This window comes from Panthera onca, chromosome B1, assembly GCF_046562875.1.
Source record: "Panthera onca isolate mPanOnc1 chromosome B1, mPanOnc1 haplotype 2, whole genome shotgun sequence".
In the NCBI taxonomy this organism is placed as follows: domain Eukaryota; kingdom Metazoa; phylum Chordata; class Mammalia; order Carnivora; family Felidae; genus Panthera; species Panthera onca.
The window spans coordinates 163726847-163743260 of NC_138342.1; the positions used below are offsets into that span (position 1 = coordinate 163726847).

At 43.5% G+C, this 16414-nt stretch overlaps 1 protein-coding gene across 2 annotated transcripts in view; it reads left to right on the top strand.

Moving 5' to 3' along the window:
• Nucleotides 1–16414, top strand: part of GPAT4 (glycerol-3-phosphate acyltransferase 4) — a 33732-nt gene that overhangs the window by 8233 nt on the left and 9085 nt on the right. For both annotated transcript variants that reach the window (XM_060653482.3, XM_060653483.3), the window contains exons 2-8: nucleotides 3694–4702; nucleotides 12550–12619; nucleotides 12781–13081; nucleotides 13886–13960; nucleotides 14704–14793; nucleotides 14977–15070; nucleotides 15945–16060. In XM_060653482.3, coding sequence (XP_060509465.1) covers nucleotides 4538–4702; nucleotides 12550–12619; nucleotides 12781–13081; nucleotides 13886–13960; nucleotides 14704–14793; nucleotides 14977–15070; nucleotides 15945–16060 — 911 coding nt within the window. In that variant the 5' untranslated portion in view covers nucleotides 3694–4537. The remainder of the gene's footprint in view (nucleotides 1–3693; nucleotides 4703–12549; nucleotides 12620–12780; nucleotides 13082–13885; nucleotides 13961–14703; nucleotides 14794–14976; nucleotides 15071–15944; nucleotides 16061–16414) is intronic.

Below are 16414 nucleotides of genomic sequence, written 5' to 3' on the forward strand. Positions count from 1 at the left end.
GTCAGGAGAATGAGTAAATACCTCATGCTTGTGGAGTCATGGTTATATTTACGTGAAGCAAAGTGATATCTTCTCTTAACTGAACAGTCATCTGGGAATTGTGTGGTAGAGCTCTGAAGTGACTGATTTTCTGATATTATTTCCAGAGATCAAAGTTTGTATTATGGGGCCTAAGACACCAACCAGTCTTCCAGATTTAATGGCTGCTCTGCTGATCCAGCAAGATATTTGGGACTCTGTTTGATAACTGTGGTTTGCTTGCTGTTTCTCTTTACTTCTGAGAATCTACATGGGGATTGTTTAGTCTTGGCCAGATAACTTGTTTGGCTACGTTACTGTTCTCTGTTCTGGAGTCTGGCACCCATAAACATGAACTCGAGGGGTGGGGTGGAACCATGGGATGGGGCGTGAGTTCAGTGCCTCTCAGAGGAAAAAGGAGCAGCTGGGTCATGGGTTGGCAAACTGTGTAGGGTGAGATAGTAAATAGGTTTTGCTGTGGTCTGTGTCATATTATTCTTCATTTTTTACAACTCTTTAAAGATGTAAAAACCATTCCTAGCTCACTCCTGGCTTAGAAAAACAGTCCAAAGCCAGATTTGGCCTTTGAGCTATGGTTCATCAACCCCTGAAGAAATTAGTTTATTGCTAAATGTGTTTGATGTTTTGAGGACATGAACCCAGAATAACCTTGGGAATTCTCAGTTGATTGTGATTCAAGGAAAAGAGATCTAAACTCTGGCATGGGAAGTCAAAGGACCCTGGTGTCAGTCATCTTGGGTCCATGGAACCCAGGGTAACCTTGACCAGTGGGGCACAGGGGTTTTGTTCCTTCTTTCCCATGGGAGTGCTAGACAAGGGGAACAAGGACAGAAGAGTGGAACAGAGATGTGGCCCTAGAATTAGGCTGGAATGAGACAGGTTTAAAGAATACAGTGACTCAGCAAATTAAATGAAGTCTCAGAAATATATCTAATTTCCTCAACCTCTGTTGGTGTGCTGTTAAAAATCTGGCATGTACAGTCAGTTTAGCCAGTTTATAAAAATGAAAGAGCAGGTTTGTACCTTGGATTCTGAGAACTCCAAATTCTGATACATGAATCCAGATTCGCCTTGTGGTTTTTCTCTGACCACAAGAAGTTCTGTAGAGCAGCTCTGCCATGAAGGAAGTGTTCATTCATTGCAATATGGTAGTTGGGGAGGTAGGAGGGCATGGTTAAAGAGCTTGGGCTAGGAGACAGATCCACTGGTGCAAATTCGTGCTCCGATACTTAGTAGCTGTATGATTCCCTTAACTTCTGTGATCCTCTAAGCCTTGATTTCCTCCTTTGTAAAATAGCAGTGATGATAAGAACTCCACCACAGGGCTGTTGTGAGACGTAAGTGAGGGTAGGGTATGTAAAATGTTTGTGAGGTTAGCTCAGGATCTGTCATGTTGCATTCAGTATGTTAGCAGTGATAATGATAGTGCAGAAGTGGAAGAACTGGAGGATCCCAAACAGGAACTAGTATTTGTGACTTGGTGCCACAAAATGGCATGTCTTTTTCATTTAATCACCAAATGTACAGGACTGTACTGGGAGCAGTACTGGGTTAGGAGTCAGAAGAGGGGGATCTGTCTGTGTCTTGCTTATTTCATGATGGGTGATGTGGAAATAATAGTGTTGACAAGTTCTGAGAGAAGATGTGAAAGGTTTTGAGAGTTCTGTGCAGAAAGGCACTGGACACAGTTTAAGGTGAAGGTTGTAACCTGCTGTCTGTTCAGGTTCTTGAACGTGTAAATGCATAGGAACAGAGCCAGAGGTGACTGGTGCAAAGCCCCGCTGTGTGCCAGAGATTTGAAAAGGTGCTCCCAAGTGCAGGGCTTGCACTGGTAACTTGTGGTTAGAAGTAAGTAATGTAAGGGACGCCCGGGTGGCTCAGTCAGTTAAGCGTCCAACTTCCATCCAGGTCTTGATCTCGCGTTTCCTGAGTTCGAGTCCCACGTTGGGCTCTGTGCTGACAGCTCAGACTCTGCTTAAGATTCTGTCTCCCTTTCTCTTTGCCCCTTTCCTTGCTCACATTCTCTCTCTCAAAAATAAATAAGAACATTAAAAAAATTTTTTTAAAGGAATAAGTAACCTAAAATTGAAATACTTTTGTTAAGATATTTAAAATAGTGGAGTTTATGAGTGGCCATGTTAAGTGGAAGAAGCCAATCCGAAAATATAATTCCAATTATAAGACATTCTGGAAAAGGCAAAACTATGGAGACAGTAAAAGATCAGTGGTGGCCAGGGGTTCGGGAAAGGGAAGGATGAGTAATTGGAGCACAGGGGATTTTAGGGCAGTGAAAAACTACTGTGTGATAGTATAATGATGGATACATGTGCTTATGCATTTGTGCAGGCTTCTAAAGCATACAGCACCAAGGGTGAACCCTGATGTAAGTGTGCGCTTGGGATGACTATGACGTGTCAGTGTAGGTTCAGCAACACTTGTAACAAATGCACTTTTCTGGTGGGGATGTTAATAATGGGGGTGGCTGTATATATGTAGGGACAGGGTACATGGGAAATCTCTGTATCTTCCTTTCAGTTTTGCTATGAACCCAAAACTGGTCTACAAAGAAGTCTTTAAAACAGAAGAGAATGACCAATGTGGGGAGATAGACAGCTAGAGAGAGGAGTTTAATCTCCTTGGAGAAAACAGACAGTATCTTTTTTTTTTTCTTTTTTAAATGTTTATATTTGAGAGAGAGAGGGCGTGAGCAGGGGAGGGGCCAAGAGAGGGAGATGGAGATTCTGAAGCGGTCTCTGCACTGTCAGCACAGAGCCTGATGCAGGGCTCAAACCCACAAACCCTGACATTATGACCTGAGCCGAAGTTAGATGCTCAAGTGACTGAGCCACCCAGGCACCCTGGGATGATGTCTTATAAAATTAAAACTCTGTTTCCTTTTCCCCTGCAATTCCATTTCTAGGAATTTATCTTGAAAATATATTTATATTTGTATTTGCATGTGCATTTTGTGTGCTAAATCACATATACACGTGGTTATTCATTACATTATTTATAACAAAAATGTAGTGTCCAACCTCAGGAAACCAGTTAACTAATTTATGGTACAGTAGTTGAAAACTGTGCACCTGTGAAGAGTGAGGGAGCCCTGTATGTACTGATGGAATATTCTTGCAAGATATAATAAGCTAAAGACACAAAACAAAAAAAAACCCAAGTTGAAGAACAGTGTGCTGAGTATGGCATCATTATTGTTGCCAGATTGAGGGGGGGTGAGCAGAAAAGATCAATTGAGATTTCCTTGTATAAGCGTAGAATTCCTTGGGAAGAATATGAGGCCGATAACATGGTTGCCTCTGCAGGTAAGAACTCTGGGTAGCTGGGGGACAAGTAGGAGGGAAATACACTTTTCACAGTATCCCCTCTTTGAGAATGTGTCATATATCCATATACTTTCTATTCAGAAAGTTGGCCACAGATACTATTGAAATCGAAAGCTTATATGGAACATCTCTGTGCTTTCATTCCACATGTGTCTGCTACCTGTTGTTCTGCCCGCTCCCTTTGCCCTTGATGACTTGAGAAGCTGGCACTGAATCTAGGCTTACTCTAAAACAGCTCCCCTCCCCGCTAAAGCATATCAATGTTTCTCCTCTTGATTTGTGTGACTGATGGTGTTTCTGTTTCCACCCCCAGCTTTGGCAGCATGTAAGCAACTTCTTGCCAAGAACCCAGGTCACCGCTGAGAAGGGGGCCTCAGGGAGAAGAATATCCAGAAGAAACCAATGCCAGACGCATCTGGAGTTGCACTCCGCGCAAGCAGCATGAGACATTCTGTGCCAGCATCTGTGTCCTGCTGGCCAAGACTGTAGCTCTCCAGGTTGGAGGGTCCTGGACGCAGCACGCACCAGGAGTCTCTCCAGAGGAAGAATGGGGCCAGATATGAACTTTCTACAATGAACACAATTTTCAGCTTATGAAGGAGTTTTAAGTAAAACAATTATTTAATTTCCACATATTCAAGTTCAATAGCCTTCTGTGTGAGGTGCCAGCAGTCACCCCCCTCCACAGAAGTTATCAGGATTATTCTGGCACCAAGTTGAACTCTTCTTGGTACTTCTGGCAATGACAGATCTTCGGGACAGATTTATCTGCTAAATGCTCTTGAGCAGGAAAGAAAAAGTAAAACTTCTAGAAGGAAAGGAGCATAAGGGGAGCAGAGCAGAGATCCCTCCCATGCTACTCACTTTCACAGAAACTGCTCCCGGACTCAGATGCTTGTGCTGAAGATCGCTCCTGCCTCATTCACCTCTAGAATCCATCTGTTCTGGGGAGAGCTGGCATTTTTGGGCTGTCCCCTACGGCCTTTTTTTACGGTCCTCCTGCCCCCAGGCAGTCGAATGATGTGAACTTGGAACAGGGTTTGCTATCCTATGGGGACTCGCTTTCTCTCCCAGGCTGGTGCTGTCTGATAGGACCATCCGAAGACAGTGCTTTGTTCTTGGGGAGGAGGGCACTGGCCCTGCCTGGATCCTCCACCATGTTCCTGTTGCTCCCCTTTGACAGCCTGATTGTCAACCTTCTGGGCATCTCCCTGACCGTCCTCTTCACCCTCCTCCTCGTTTTCATCATAGTCCCTGCCATTTTTGGAGTCTCCTTTGGTATCCGAAAGCTCTACATGAAAACCTTGTTAAAAATCTTTGCGGTAAGTTGTGCTGTTTACAAAAAGTTGCTTCACAGAGGAGGGAAGAAATGCTGTTAGCAAAGAGTTGTTCTTGTCTGGCAGATTATTATCTCTCTGTTGCATACAGAGAAAGTTGAGAGACTGGGAAGTGGCATTTTGAGTTTAAAAAAAAAAAATGTGTATTTGTGAAAGCCTTCAGCAAACTTTCTTTTCCAGCTAAAGTACTTGAATGTTTGATTCATCTGAGCAAAGGAACCTCCCGTATCTCCACACCTTGCCTATTTATTTAAAAAAGAGGAGCTTAGGATTAAAAATCACTGCCAGACTCTGCCTCTTCTTATGTAACAGATATTGAAACACAGAGCTCCTGTTAAGGTATTTCCTCACTGATACGTGTGGGAGAGACCTTTCTCTAGTTCAAACATTTAACATTTATCTTCCGTAGGTTCTTGCGTTTCGGACAGAAAGAATTAACATGGCAGGTCATTTGATGAATTGGTTTATTTTTCTAAAGATAGAAGAGAAGGACAATAAATTTCTTAACATATGTCAGAACCTAACCAATTATACCCTGAACAAAAGTGGCCACAATGTAAAGGAAATGGGTGAGAAGTAGTATTTCCTAAAGTTGATCTGTGCCACAGGACTTTTAATATCTATCCAAAGAGTTGATAACTTGTTAGCAATATCTGTTTTCAGTCGTCACCAAATCTTCAGGTATTCTTTTTCATAGCTGAGACCATATATAATTTGAGAAATGCAAAATTTGAGAAATTATTTGTTCATCTGGTATCTTACGGTTCATAAAAAATTCAGTCATTTTCCTTTGGTTATTTATTCTTCAGTGGACAGGACATCTACATTTTATCAGTGGAAAATGGAGACTCTGAAAGATTAAGCAAGCTGTATGAAATGTTACTTTATAGTGGGAAATATTTTTATGTATATTATTGAATATTGGGATTTAGTATTTAATATTCCTGTAAGAATTACGATTTTACACTAAAAAATTTTGAGGTGAGATTGACATAAAATTAACCACTTTAAACTGACCTAGGATCTGTACATATTCCCTTTTCCATTTGAATATGTCCCCCAAAATTAATATATTAAAAGTTCATAGCCAATTAAAATCATTCTAATTGTGACTATATTTTTAAATGTATGCTTTTGTGACTTTAATGTAGATAATAATTACACAGTGGAAAATTCATTAGATATACATTGTTGGGCCAATCCATGGGATAGATAATCTTGGCCATCAGAAACTTTCTTTGCTGACCACATCTTGAAAATCACTAGTTCGAGGCACAGTGATTTAGAAGTGCTTCTGGAAATAATGTGTGTATATTTAGGTATATCCAGTTTTGACCTCAAGATTGAAGATTTCAGGAACTAGATTTGCACTTCTTATTTCCTAGCAGTAGTATCAGGGGCTGAGAGGGCTCTGGGTGCTCTTGGCACTGTCCTGTGGAGCTATGTGGGTAATTACAAATTGGCTGTGAGCTAGAGTCAGGTGGGCTAGAAAGGCCTGCTAAATTCCAGCAAGGTTATAGGTGGCTCTGCAAGACTATCTGGTCTTGTCTCACTATTACTGTTCGGAGTTGACCTTAATGGACAGTAAGAACTGAATGCTGTATTTATCAGCATTAGTATTAGACACAAGTTGGATTTGGCCAAACTGGTCATAGATCTTGGAAAGTATACATGTGTGTATCCATGTATACATCTAAAAATACATCTGTGCTTGTGTTTTTTTATTTTTTTTTATTTTTTTTTTAACGTTTATTTATTTTTGAGAAGAGAGAGACAGAGCATGAGTGGGGGAGGAGAGAGAAAGAGGGAGACACAGAATCTGAAACAGGCTCTGAGCTGTCAGCACAGAGCCCGACACAGGGCTTGAACTCACGGACCACGAGATCATGACCCAAGCCGAAGTCAGACTCTTAACCGACTGAGCCACCCAGGCGCCCCTGTTTTTTTTTTTTTTTTTTAATAGACTTTTTATTTTACCTTTTTTAGCTCCTTCATCCTTTCTTACATTGGGCTGATAATCTAGAATTTTGGAACTGGAAGGAAGCTCAGAGATCATCTTAATTCTGTGGTTCAGTCTCCCAACTATACATTTGAGTTACCTAGGGAAGCATTTTAAAAGTACTACTTATTTGGGAGTACTAGAATCTTCCCAGAGATTCTGATTCAGTTGGTCTGGATGGGTATTTTTAAACTCCCCGAGTGATTCTGATGTCTGCCATCAAAAGGTAGAATTCTGATTGACTTCCTTATGAATAGGGGCGTGCTTTATGACTTGTTTCTAACAAATAGAAGGTAGTGGATGTTAATTCTACTTTGTAACATGTGAGATTAGGTTAAAAATGGCAATATACCTTCTGTCTGACTCTTGGGATGTTTGCCCCTGGAAGTTAGCTGCCACGTTGTGAGGAAGCCCAGGCTAGGCCGTGTATTAGGTATTCCAGCTCTCAGTCCCAAGGAGGCCCTGACAACCATCATCAACTACCACACACAGGAGTGAGCAAGTCAGCAGAGGATCCCAGCCCTCAGCCTTTGAGCCACCCAGCCGATGTCAAACCTGGTACAATTTGCAGATTCATGAGCAAAATAATTGGTGGTGGTGTTTTAAGCCTCTGAGTTGTGGGGTGGTTTGTTATGTAGCAGTAGATAACCGGACAAATAATATAATATTAAAGAATTTTAAGCATTCGTTGATGTTTACCCAGCTTATAGTACCTTTAACGTTTTGTACGTGTGTTACCTTTTAGTCTTTGGCAACTGCATTCATATGTTGTGGTTAATAGTATATATATATATTATATGTATAATATACGTAATATATGTATAATATGTGTAATATATATTGTATATTACATATGTTATACATATAATACATATTTATATATATATGTATATAACTTTGTATCCATGTTTTGGGATTTTGTCAGCCACTTTTACTGGGTAATCTTCATAAGGATTATTAAAACTGCGTATCTCATGGTCCATACTGTAGCGATACCTGTGCTTTTGGCAGAACGAAGTAAGCCCTGGCTTAACAGCTAGTTTCCCACAATTAGTACATCCTTGTCTGTAAAAGAATGTTGGTATACCTGCCAAGGGGAGAATATGGGTGGGTCAGTGACTTCTCTGTTCCCTGTCCTGGAAGACTTAACTCAGTGTAGGTCTTGTCAGTGCTGAGTTGCAGAAGGTCTTCGTGCGCAGAGGGCAGTAGTGTTCTTTTTTTTTTTTTTTCCAATATATGAAATTTATTGTCAAATTGGTTTCCATACAACACCCAGTGCTCATCCCAAAAGGTGCCCTCCTCCATACCCATCCCCCACCCTCCCCTCCCTCCCACCCCCCATCAACCCTTAGTTTGTTCTCAGTTTTTAACAGTCTCTTATGCTTTGGCTGGGCAGCAGTATTCTTTAAAAGTGGTTTTGTTTTAATGTTGGTGCTTCACATATACCCTAAACACAGTGATGATGGTATTATTTGGGGTAGAAGTCCTGGGAGTGGACTTCCCACTGAGTTGAAGATGATTTGGGAAAGGAGAAAGTAGAAAGTATAGAAATAGATGGAAAGAAATGACTGGAGTTATTTTCCCTCATAGGCTAGAGATTTATCAGGTCAGGTCAGAGACTGTTGTAATCTAACATTGAAGTACAAAGCCGAAGTGGCTGACAGAGAATGCTAGAAAGCAAGTGGTGGTTGTGAGGAAACCCAAGAGGCTGTACAGTGGGATTGTAGTGGGATGGGCATGAGCTTTCCAATCCAGTGCCCCTTAGCTTGAAATTCAGCGCTCTTCTCACGAGCTCTGCAACTTGACTTCAGTCATCAGGCTTTCCCACGTGCTTCCTCATCTACAGAGCAGAAGTAGTAACAGGTCCTTATGTGCCTATAGTGAACGAGGTCGTGTCAGTCAGGTCTGCCCTCCCAACCCCAGTGAGAAGGGTGATTGTAACATAACCCTGAGTGGCTGAAAGGATGAGCTGAACGAGGTGAGAAGGTGACTGTAGTGGGGAAGATGATGGAAAGTAGTTTTAGGTTTTATCCCTCATCTTTTCATGCGGAGACCTTGATGAAGAGAAATCCTGGGAGTTGATTAATTAAATACAGCCCTTATTGACTGCCTACTACGTGTGGGGCCCTCTCCTCTGTCAGACTCTGCTGGAGTGAGAACATGGGTAGGTTCTGGCTCCCGCCCCTCAAGGTGTTCATAGTCTATGAAAGACAAGTATATGCATACAGAACCAATTTACAATTAGATGCCAATTAAAATACACAGGCAGAGATGAACTCCACAGGAATTAACTAATATTTTGTATAAGGGTTGGCATTTGAACTGGATCTTAAAAAGGCAAAAGCATTCTAGAAGTGCAGACAGTACATAGTTTAGTGGAGTAAAAACATTGGATGCACAGAGGGAGTGAGGTGGATTATAAAACCAAGTGTTTCTTTCTTTTTTTTTTTTTTTTCAGTGTTTATTAGAGAGAGAGAGAGAGAGCATGAGCAGGGAAGGGCAGAGAGGGAAACCCAGAATTGGAAGTAGGCTCCAGGCTCTGAGCTGTCAGCACAGAGCCCGATGCAGGGCTCAAGCCCACGAACTGTGACATCATGATCTGAGCCGAAGTCGGATGCTTAACCGACTGAGCCAGCCAGGCACCCCAAAACTAAGTGTTTCTTTATCTATTGGAGAACGATTGAAGGTTTTTGAGCAAGGAAGTGACATGATCAGACTGGCAGCATGTGTTTGAGTGGCATGAAGGGAGGAAAGAGCAATTGAATCGCCTTTACATTAATACAGGCAAGAGAATAGGCTAGGGACAAAGGTGATGACATCACACAAGAGGCAGCTGTGGAAGGGTGCCATTTCAGGGGAGGATTGCTAGGACTTGGTGACAGATGGGAAGCTTGAAAGCTTGCATGACCAGAGAGATAGTGATCCTGGGGCCACAGGGAGGGGAGCACTTTTGGGGTTGGGAGGAGGTATGCTGTTTTGAGTTCGCAACATGCTGTTAAGAGCCAGCTGGACTTGAACATGGAGATGACCAGCAGACGATTAGGAACAGAGGTTGGCACTTCTGTGAAGTAAAGATTTGCAGATTTGCTAGTAGCTACTTGGAGGTTACAGCTGAAGCAGGGAAAGAAAAGAGACATTAAAAGAGGTGGTGTTTGCAGGAGAATAAAGGTGCTGGATGATGGGAGCCTGGTTTTTCTAAGGGCCTCATTCTTTGGATATATATGTGGAAAAATGCAGTGGGGGCTGACTGCTGAGATTAGTGTTGCTAAGACTATTAGACGTTACTTGTGATTAATTCCTAAATTGTAGCATTCGGTAGAAGGAGCAACTAGCAAAAATGCACCAGTGAACCGTCTGCCTTTTTAGGGACTGGGCCTGCACCTCACCTGCCAAGGTCTGCCTTGGGTTTAACGTTACCTGAGCGTGTGGCATTGTTAATGCCCTCACATGGTCTCTTCTCTGGGAGAAGCTGAGAAGGGAATGATTTGGTAATCTGATACTGAGTAGCGTGGTAGATGGCATCTCACATCAGGGGAAGGAGAGGAGGTTCATAGGAATGAACTCTGAACCTAGGATTCTCTGTTTTATTCTGGGTCTCTGAACACTGTACTTCTTTAATAAGGTGACAGCTCATAGAAGCCAGATGTGTGGTTGTCAGACATTGCTCCTGTGCGTCACCCCTTACATTCAGTCTTCTGCACCAGGCTGACGCAGTCCAGTTCACGGATTGGCCCACTCCGTGACAGGCTTTTCGCTGCCAACAACGAGGTTCCTCTAGCCCTGCCCTCCTTCCTCCTACTCTTGTGACTGCACAGTTCCCTTCTAAACCCAGAAGCATTTTGTAATGGACCTGAAGTGTGACAAAGCAAAGCTACAGGTACAAAGCAGGAGGGCAAGGCGATATTTAGGACAGCTCTGTGATAGAGCTGGGAGACATAGAGTCTCATTTGACCTGTACCATTCCCATTAAAACACCACAGCAATCTTGAATTTTGCATAGTGAAGCAGTCCTCACAGACTTCAATTCTAGTGCTCAAGAGGCTTGATACCGTATATTACCTGCCTGTTGCAACCTTGTCTAAATACCAAAGTTGTCCTATAGAACCAAGTTTTTCTGATTCTATGTTTGCTGTACGCATGCAGTCTTGACCAAAATGGAAAAGCCTAAATTCTGGTTGAGCAACCTGTGTCTGTATATGTCAGGCTTGTTCTAAGCTCTCTTGCCCCTATTCATCTTCTCCCTAGATGGACTTCACAGGTGGAATCCACCTTCCTCCATTTTAGGAGCTTCATTTACATTTTCTTCTAGAAAAGATCATCCATGCGTAGAGCCAGAAAACATCAGTGCTAATTAAATACCTGATGTATAGAAAATGGGTGATGTGGGTTTTCTTGCCTTAGACCCCTCTTTGAGTGGGTGACTCTAAGCTGTCTGTTTAAGAAGTTTCCACATGAGGTCAGATCACGGAAGAAACTCGTGTCCTGCCTTTGGCTCTGCTAGACCACGCGGCATAGCCTTCCTACTATGCGTGGCTCTGCCAGCAGAGTCCGCACCAGGCGCTGTAGGCCGTGTGGGTTTTGCTGTGTCACAGAATGATAGCTTGCGTAACTGAGGAAACTGAAGTTTGAAAAGACACCTTTTAAAATATCTGTTCTATTTCTTTGGTCATGGGCATAGCTTTCTGTGTAGCACTAACATTCCAGGCAGGGAGAGTGAGCTTGTTGCCACTTCTCGTTATGAGGGTGGCAGGAGAGACCCTGGCTCACTGACTTTGGCTAGATGGATGTTAAAGAAGAGAGGCTCTAGGAAGAGGCTTCTTTTCTAGATCGTTTCTGGAATCCGCTATTATTTCAGTAGCAATGAGGACAGTTAGGGTGGTCTGCAGTTTCCCAACCTCTGTCATATACATGATCTCATCTGATCCCAGTGACCCCATGAAGCAGGAGGTTGACATCCTATCAGTCTTATTTTATAGATGGAAAAGAGTGTTGGAGTGAGGTGATTAAAGGACTTAGATTTCAAACTAGATTTTCTTTAAACCTCCAAGCAGTGTTGTTTTTGTTGTTGTTTTTAATGTATATTTATTTATTTTGAGAGAGAGAGGGAGGAGCAGAGAGAGAGGAGAGAGAGAGAATCCCAAACAGGCTCCACACTGTTAGCAGGGGGCCCGACGTGGGGCTCGAACTCACATCATGACTCGAGCCGAAATCAAGAGTCGGTCACTTAACTGACTGAGCCACCCAAGCGCCCCTCCAAATAGTGTTTTTGTGTGATTTTGTTTAATACTAAACCACTCTCAGGCCCTTCTATGTCAGGTCTTGGGGTCCTTCTATTAAAAGGCTACTTAGAGGTGGATGGACAGTCTAGACATACAGATTTTTTTAATATTCAAAAACTAAAACTGTGGCTTTTGGAATAATTTGGGAGGTACGTAGCATCAAGTGGTAGGCAGTCGCTTAAAGGATGCTTGATTTTGCTGTTTGTGAATAGCTGCTGTTTGGCAGTGACGAGGAAATGCAAGAGGTCTGTGTATCAGCAGTTGGTGAATTCTTTCAGTATCCTGGAGACAAAGATTCAGAGAGAACCTAGGCCTGAGAAACAGACCCAGGTGTCCTCAGGCCTTTGCTATAGATAACTTAACTTTTGTCTCCTTGTTGTCAAGGAGGGGCCTGCTCTAGAAGGAGAAGGCTTTGACTTTCCTTGTAGAGCGGGTGCTTTCTCAGCCACAGTCCCATCTCAGGTGACCAGGATGGGGACTTTCCGGGATGGAAATGGCGGCATTCACTGTGTGAAGAAGGGTCTCATTCCTTGTGTTGCCATTTCCCCCCACAGTGGGCCACCTTGAGAATGGAGAGAGGCGCCAAGGAGAAGAACCACCAACTTTACAAGCCCTATACGAATGGTAAGCCTGGCTCTCACTCCTTATCCCAAACCGTCTATGTTCCTGAGTGCTTGTAATTCCACACATACTCTTCACTGTATCAGAGGGAGGATGTGGACTCTGAATGTTTTTAACGTGCACCCTCCCAACATGCTGCTTGACAGGGGTGTTCTCTTTTGCAGGAATCATTGCAAAAGATCCCACTTCGCTGGAAGAAGAGATCAAAGAAATCCGTCGAAGTGGTAGTAGTAAGGCTCTGGATAATACTCCAGAGTTTGAGCTCTCTGACATCTTCTACTTTTGCCGGAAAGGAATGGAGACCATTATGGATGATGAGGTGACAAAGAGATTCTCAGCAGAGGAATTGGAGTCCTGGAACCTGCTGAGCAGAACCAACTATAACTTCCAGTACATCAGCCTTCGGCTCACGGTCTTATGGGGATTAGGAGTGCTGATTCGATATTGCTTCCTTCTGCCACTCAGGTGAGGGCAGGCCTCATGGGGACAAAAGGCCTGAGCCTCTGCCTCTAAGCCCGAGGCGTGACTGACCTACCTGGGTCGCCCTGCTTTGCTTTCCCGTTTTAGAAAGGATCATGGTATGATTGTGTCACTGGCCAGTCCGTCCGACCCTTGGAAGGGTACACTGGTGATTATCCTTTAGAGGCCCTTGGATTCTCTGCATATCAGACAGAAATAGTTGGGTTTCTTAAAATCAAACTGCTCGCCTACGTGGACTAAACACAGGACCAGGGAACGTGGTGTACTCTGATTACTGCTCCCTGGGCGCGGCTAATTCTTTCCTATAAGTGTGCCTCTCTAATACAGAGGCAACATTGATCTCTCTGTTTTTCTGTAGCATGTACTATTCTGAGTACGCCTTGCTGGCTCCTGGTACCTTCGGGCTCTACTTCCTATTGCTCTACAGAGAAGTTGTGCTTCTGCCAGGGTGCAGAGCCAAAGGGAAGGGTAAGACAGCAGGACAGCAGGTGCCTGAGGGCACAGCAGCCAACAGTAGGCTTTTCCATCGTCATTCTGGCAGCCTGATGCCTGAGGAGGTCGTGTCAGCTGAGAGCCAAATCCACAGTTCACTGGCAGCTTGGAATTCAGATGCTCTCTGGTGATGATAGGCCTGCTCACTTTTCTAGATGGAGCTCTTATCTAGATGGGTCCTGGGTGATCAGGTCTTAGGGGTGGTTTTGTGATGCCCACTTTCATTTTCACATTCTTGATTCTGTCCTTAGTGCAAGGATTTGTGTGCTGTGTTCTCATGGGTCTTCTTCTTTACAGGATAGCTCTTGCTTTCACTGGGATTAGCCTTCTGGTGGTAGGCACAACCGTGGTGGGATACCTGCCAAACGGGAGGTGAGTCCATGTCCACAAATGGTGGCTCCAGCCAGGCCACTCCTTTGGGGACAGCCACATCCACAGCATCTTCGATAGATAAGATAAGCCAGTGATAACAGTGGCATCAGCATGAAGGTTGTGGGTTTTTTGTTGTTTTTTTTCATCAGTCTTGATCTGTGACTGTGTTCTTTTGCCCTCTGACACTCTGGGAAGAGTGTTGAAGGGAGGAACCTCACAGCCGTGGAGTTCAGTGCCAGCAGATTTTACAGCACATTGTTTACTTTTGAGCATTCTGCTGTGTTGATAAATTGGTAAGAGGATAAGAAATATAGGTAGGGCTTTTTCGTGTTGTTTTTTTTTTTTTTTTTTAAGAGAAATTTGTTTCATCTGAAAGTTCGAGAGCTGGCTCTCTTCTTCCCTGGGCTGGTGAGGTCAGACCCTCTGTCCTTTGCCCTGCCTCTAGGTGTTGGCTGGGAAGGAAGAGAATTGAGGAGACTCACCTGTGGTGGACATTTGAGAGCTATAAATTCTAAACCCATTAACTTAGGTGAATTTAAGCAATTCTCCTCATTTCTTTGTGTCCTCATATGCAGTCATAAAGACACTATTACATTGTAGTTTTATCATATCCACCAATATTTATAAAAATACTTAGCAGTCATAAAGGACTGTAGGCATGATAATTACATTGTTAGAGTCAGTAACTTTCCTGCCTTCCCCTGCGTAAAATAAAAACAAAAATCTTTGTCCTGTTGTATCAGGTTTAAGGAGTTCCTGAGTAAACATGTTCACTTAATGTGTTACCGGATCTGCGTGCGAGCCCTGACAGCCATCATTACCTACCATGACAGGTGAGGTCACTTGGTATGATGTGGAGGGAAATGGCACTGGCAAAACACAACCTACCTGCAGCCAGCCCACGGGGGCTCTTCTGAGCTCTCAGAGCTGCTGGATCTGGTGAGGAGGGGGGCAGCAGGCTCCACATGAATGGTTTCCCATGGATTTTTGTTGCTTTGCATATGTTTTAAACACAGGGAAAACAGGCCTCGAAACGGTGGCATCTGTGTGGCCAATCACACCTCTCCCATTGATGTCATCATTTTGGCCAGTGATGGCTACTATGCCATGGTAAGACCTTCTTCTGTTGCTTTCTTGGGCAAGTAAGAACTTTAGAATGCTCAGGGCTAGGACGCTTCTGGTCCCTTCATAGATCTCTTACCTAAGGGTGTAAACATGGAGCCATGTTTTTACATGTGGGCCCCAACATAGATTGTAGCCTTTGTTTCTATTGCTTTGAGAACTCCTCGGTACTTTGATAGGAAGTATTCTGATCAGAGTAACTGAGTGCGGTTGGAGATTAGACTTTGGATGTTTAGGTAGACCACGGAAAGGGGTGAAGGACAGGGAAGGATTTGAAAGGACTGGGTTCAAGGGCATTGGACAATCTGCCCAGGGAAAGCATTTTTACACAAGGTATTGCTCAGCTCCATTAGTTCTTTTTAGGGCTTTCAGTTTAGTTCTTTTTAGGGCTTTCAGCTGTGTTTTCTTATTTTTTTAATTTTTTTTTCAACGTTTTTTATTTATTTTTGGGACAGAGACAGACAGAGCATGAACGGGGGAGGGGCAGAGAGAGAGGGAGACACAGAATCGGAAACAGGCTCCAGGCTCCGAGCCATCAGCCCAGAGCCTGACGCGGGGCTCGAACTCACGGACCGCGAGATCGTGACCTGGCTGAAGTCGGACGCTTAACCGACTGCGCCACCCAGGCGCCCCTCAGCTGTGTTTTCAATTACATATTTTTGCTTTGGCTGATTAAAAGGCGAATGTAAGATTCAGGGAGTCTAACAATGGTGTCTTTATAGTGAGAAACGTGTTGATCAATAAAATGTTAGAGGGTGAGAGGTCGCGGTACTTTCCTTTTGGGATCTGGGGCTTTCTCCACAGAGTGGGGGATTTGTGTGAGGATGGTTTCACTCCCAGTTATTCCTTTGTGTGAGGTTAGGTGGGTCAAGTGCACGGGGGACTCATGGGTGTGATTCAGAGAGCCATGGTGAAGGCCTGCCCACACGTCTGGTTCGAGCGTTCTGAAGTGAAAGATCGCCACCTGGTGGCTAAAAGGTAAATCAATGAAATGCCATTGCTCCGTGAGACCAGTTAGAATGTATGCATTTTAGGGGTAGTTATCCCTCCACAGTGGAATTATAGTGTCTTCTACACTGAGCCTAGACTGCTTTCATAGTAAAACATTTTTTTCCCTAAAATACGGAATATAAAAAGTATAGAAAGCCTAGTATCATTTGTCAAGTTAGTAACGTCTATTAATTAACCTTTTTTATTCCTTGTGATAAACGTATGAACTTTAAAAAAAAATTTTTTTTAATGTTTATTCATTTTTTGAGAGACAGAGACAGAGCATGAGAAAGGGAAGGGCAGAGAAAGAGGGAAACACAGAATCCAAAGCAGGCTCTGTGC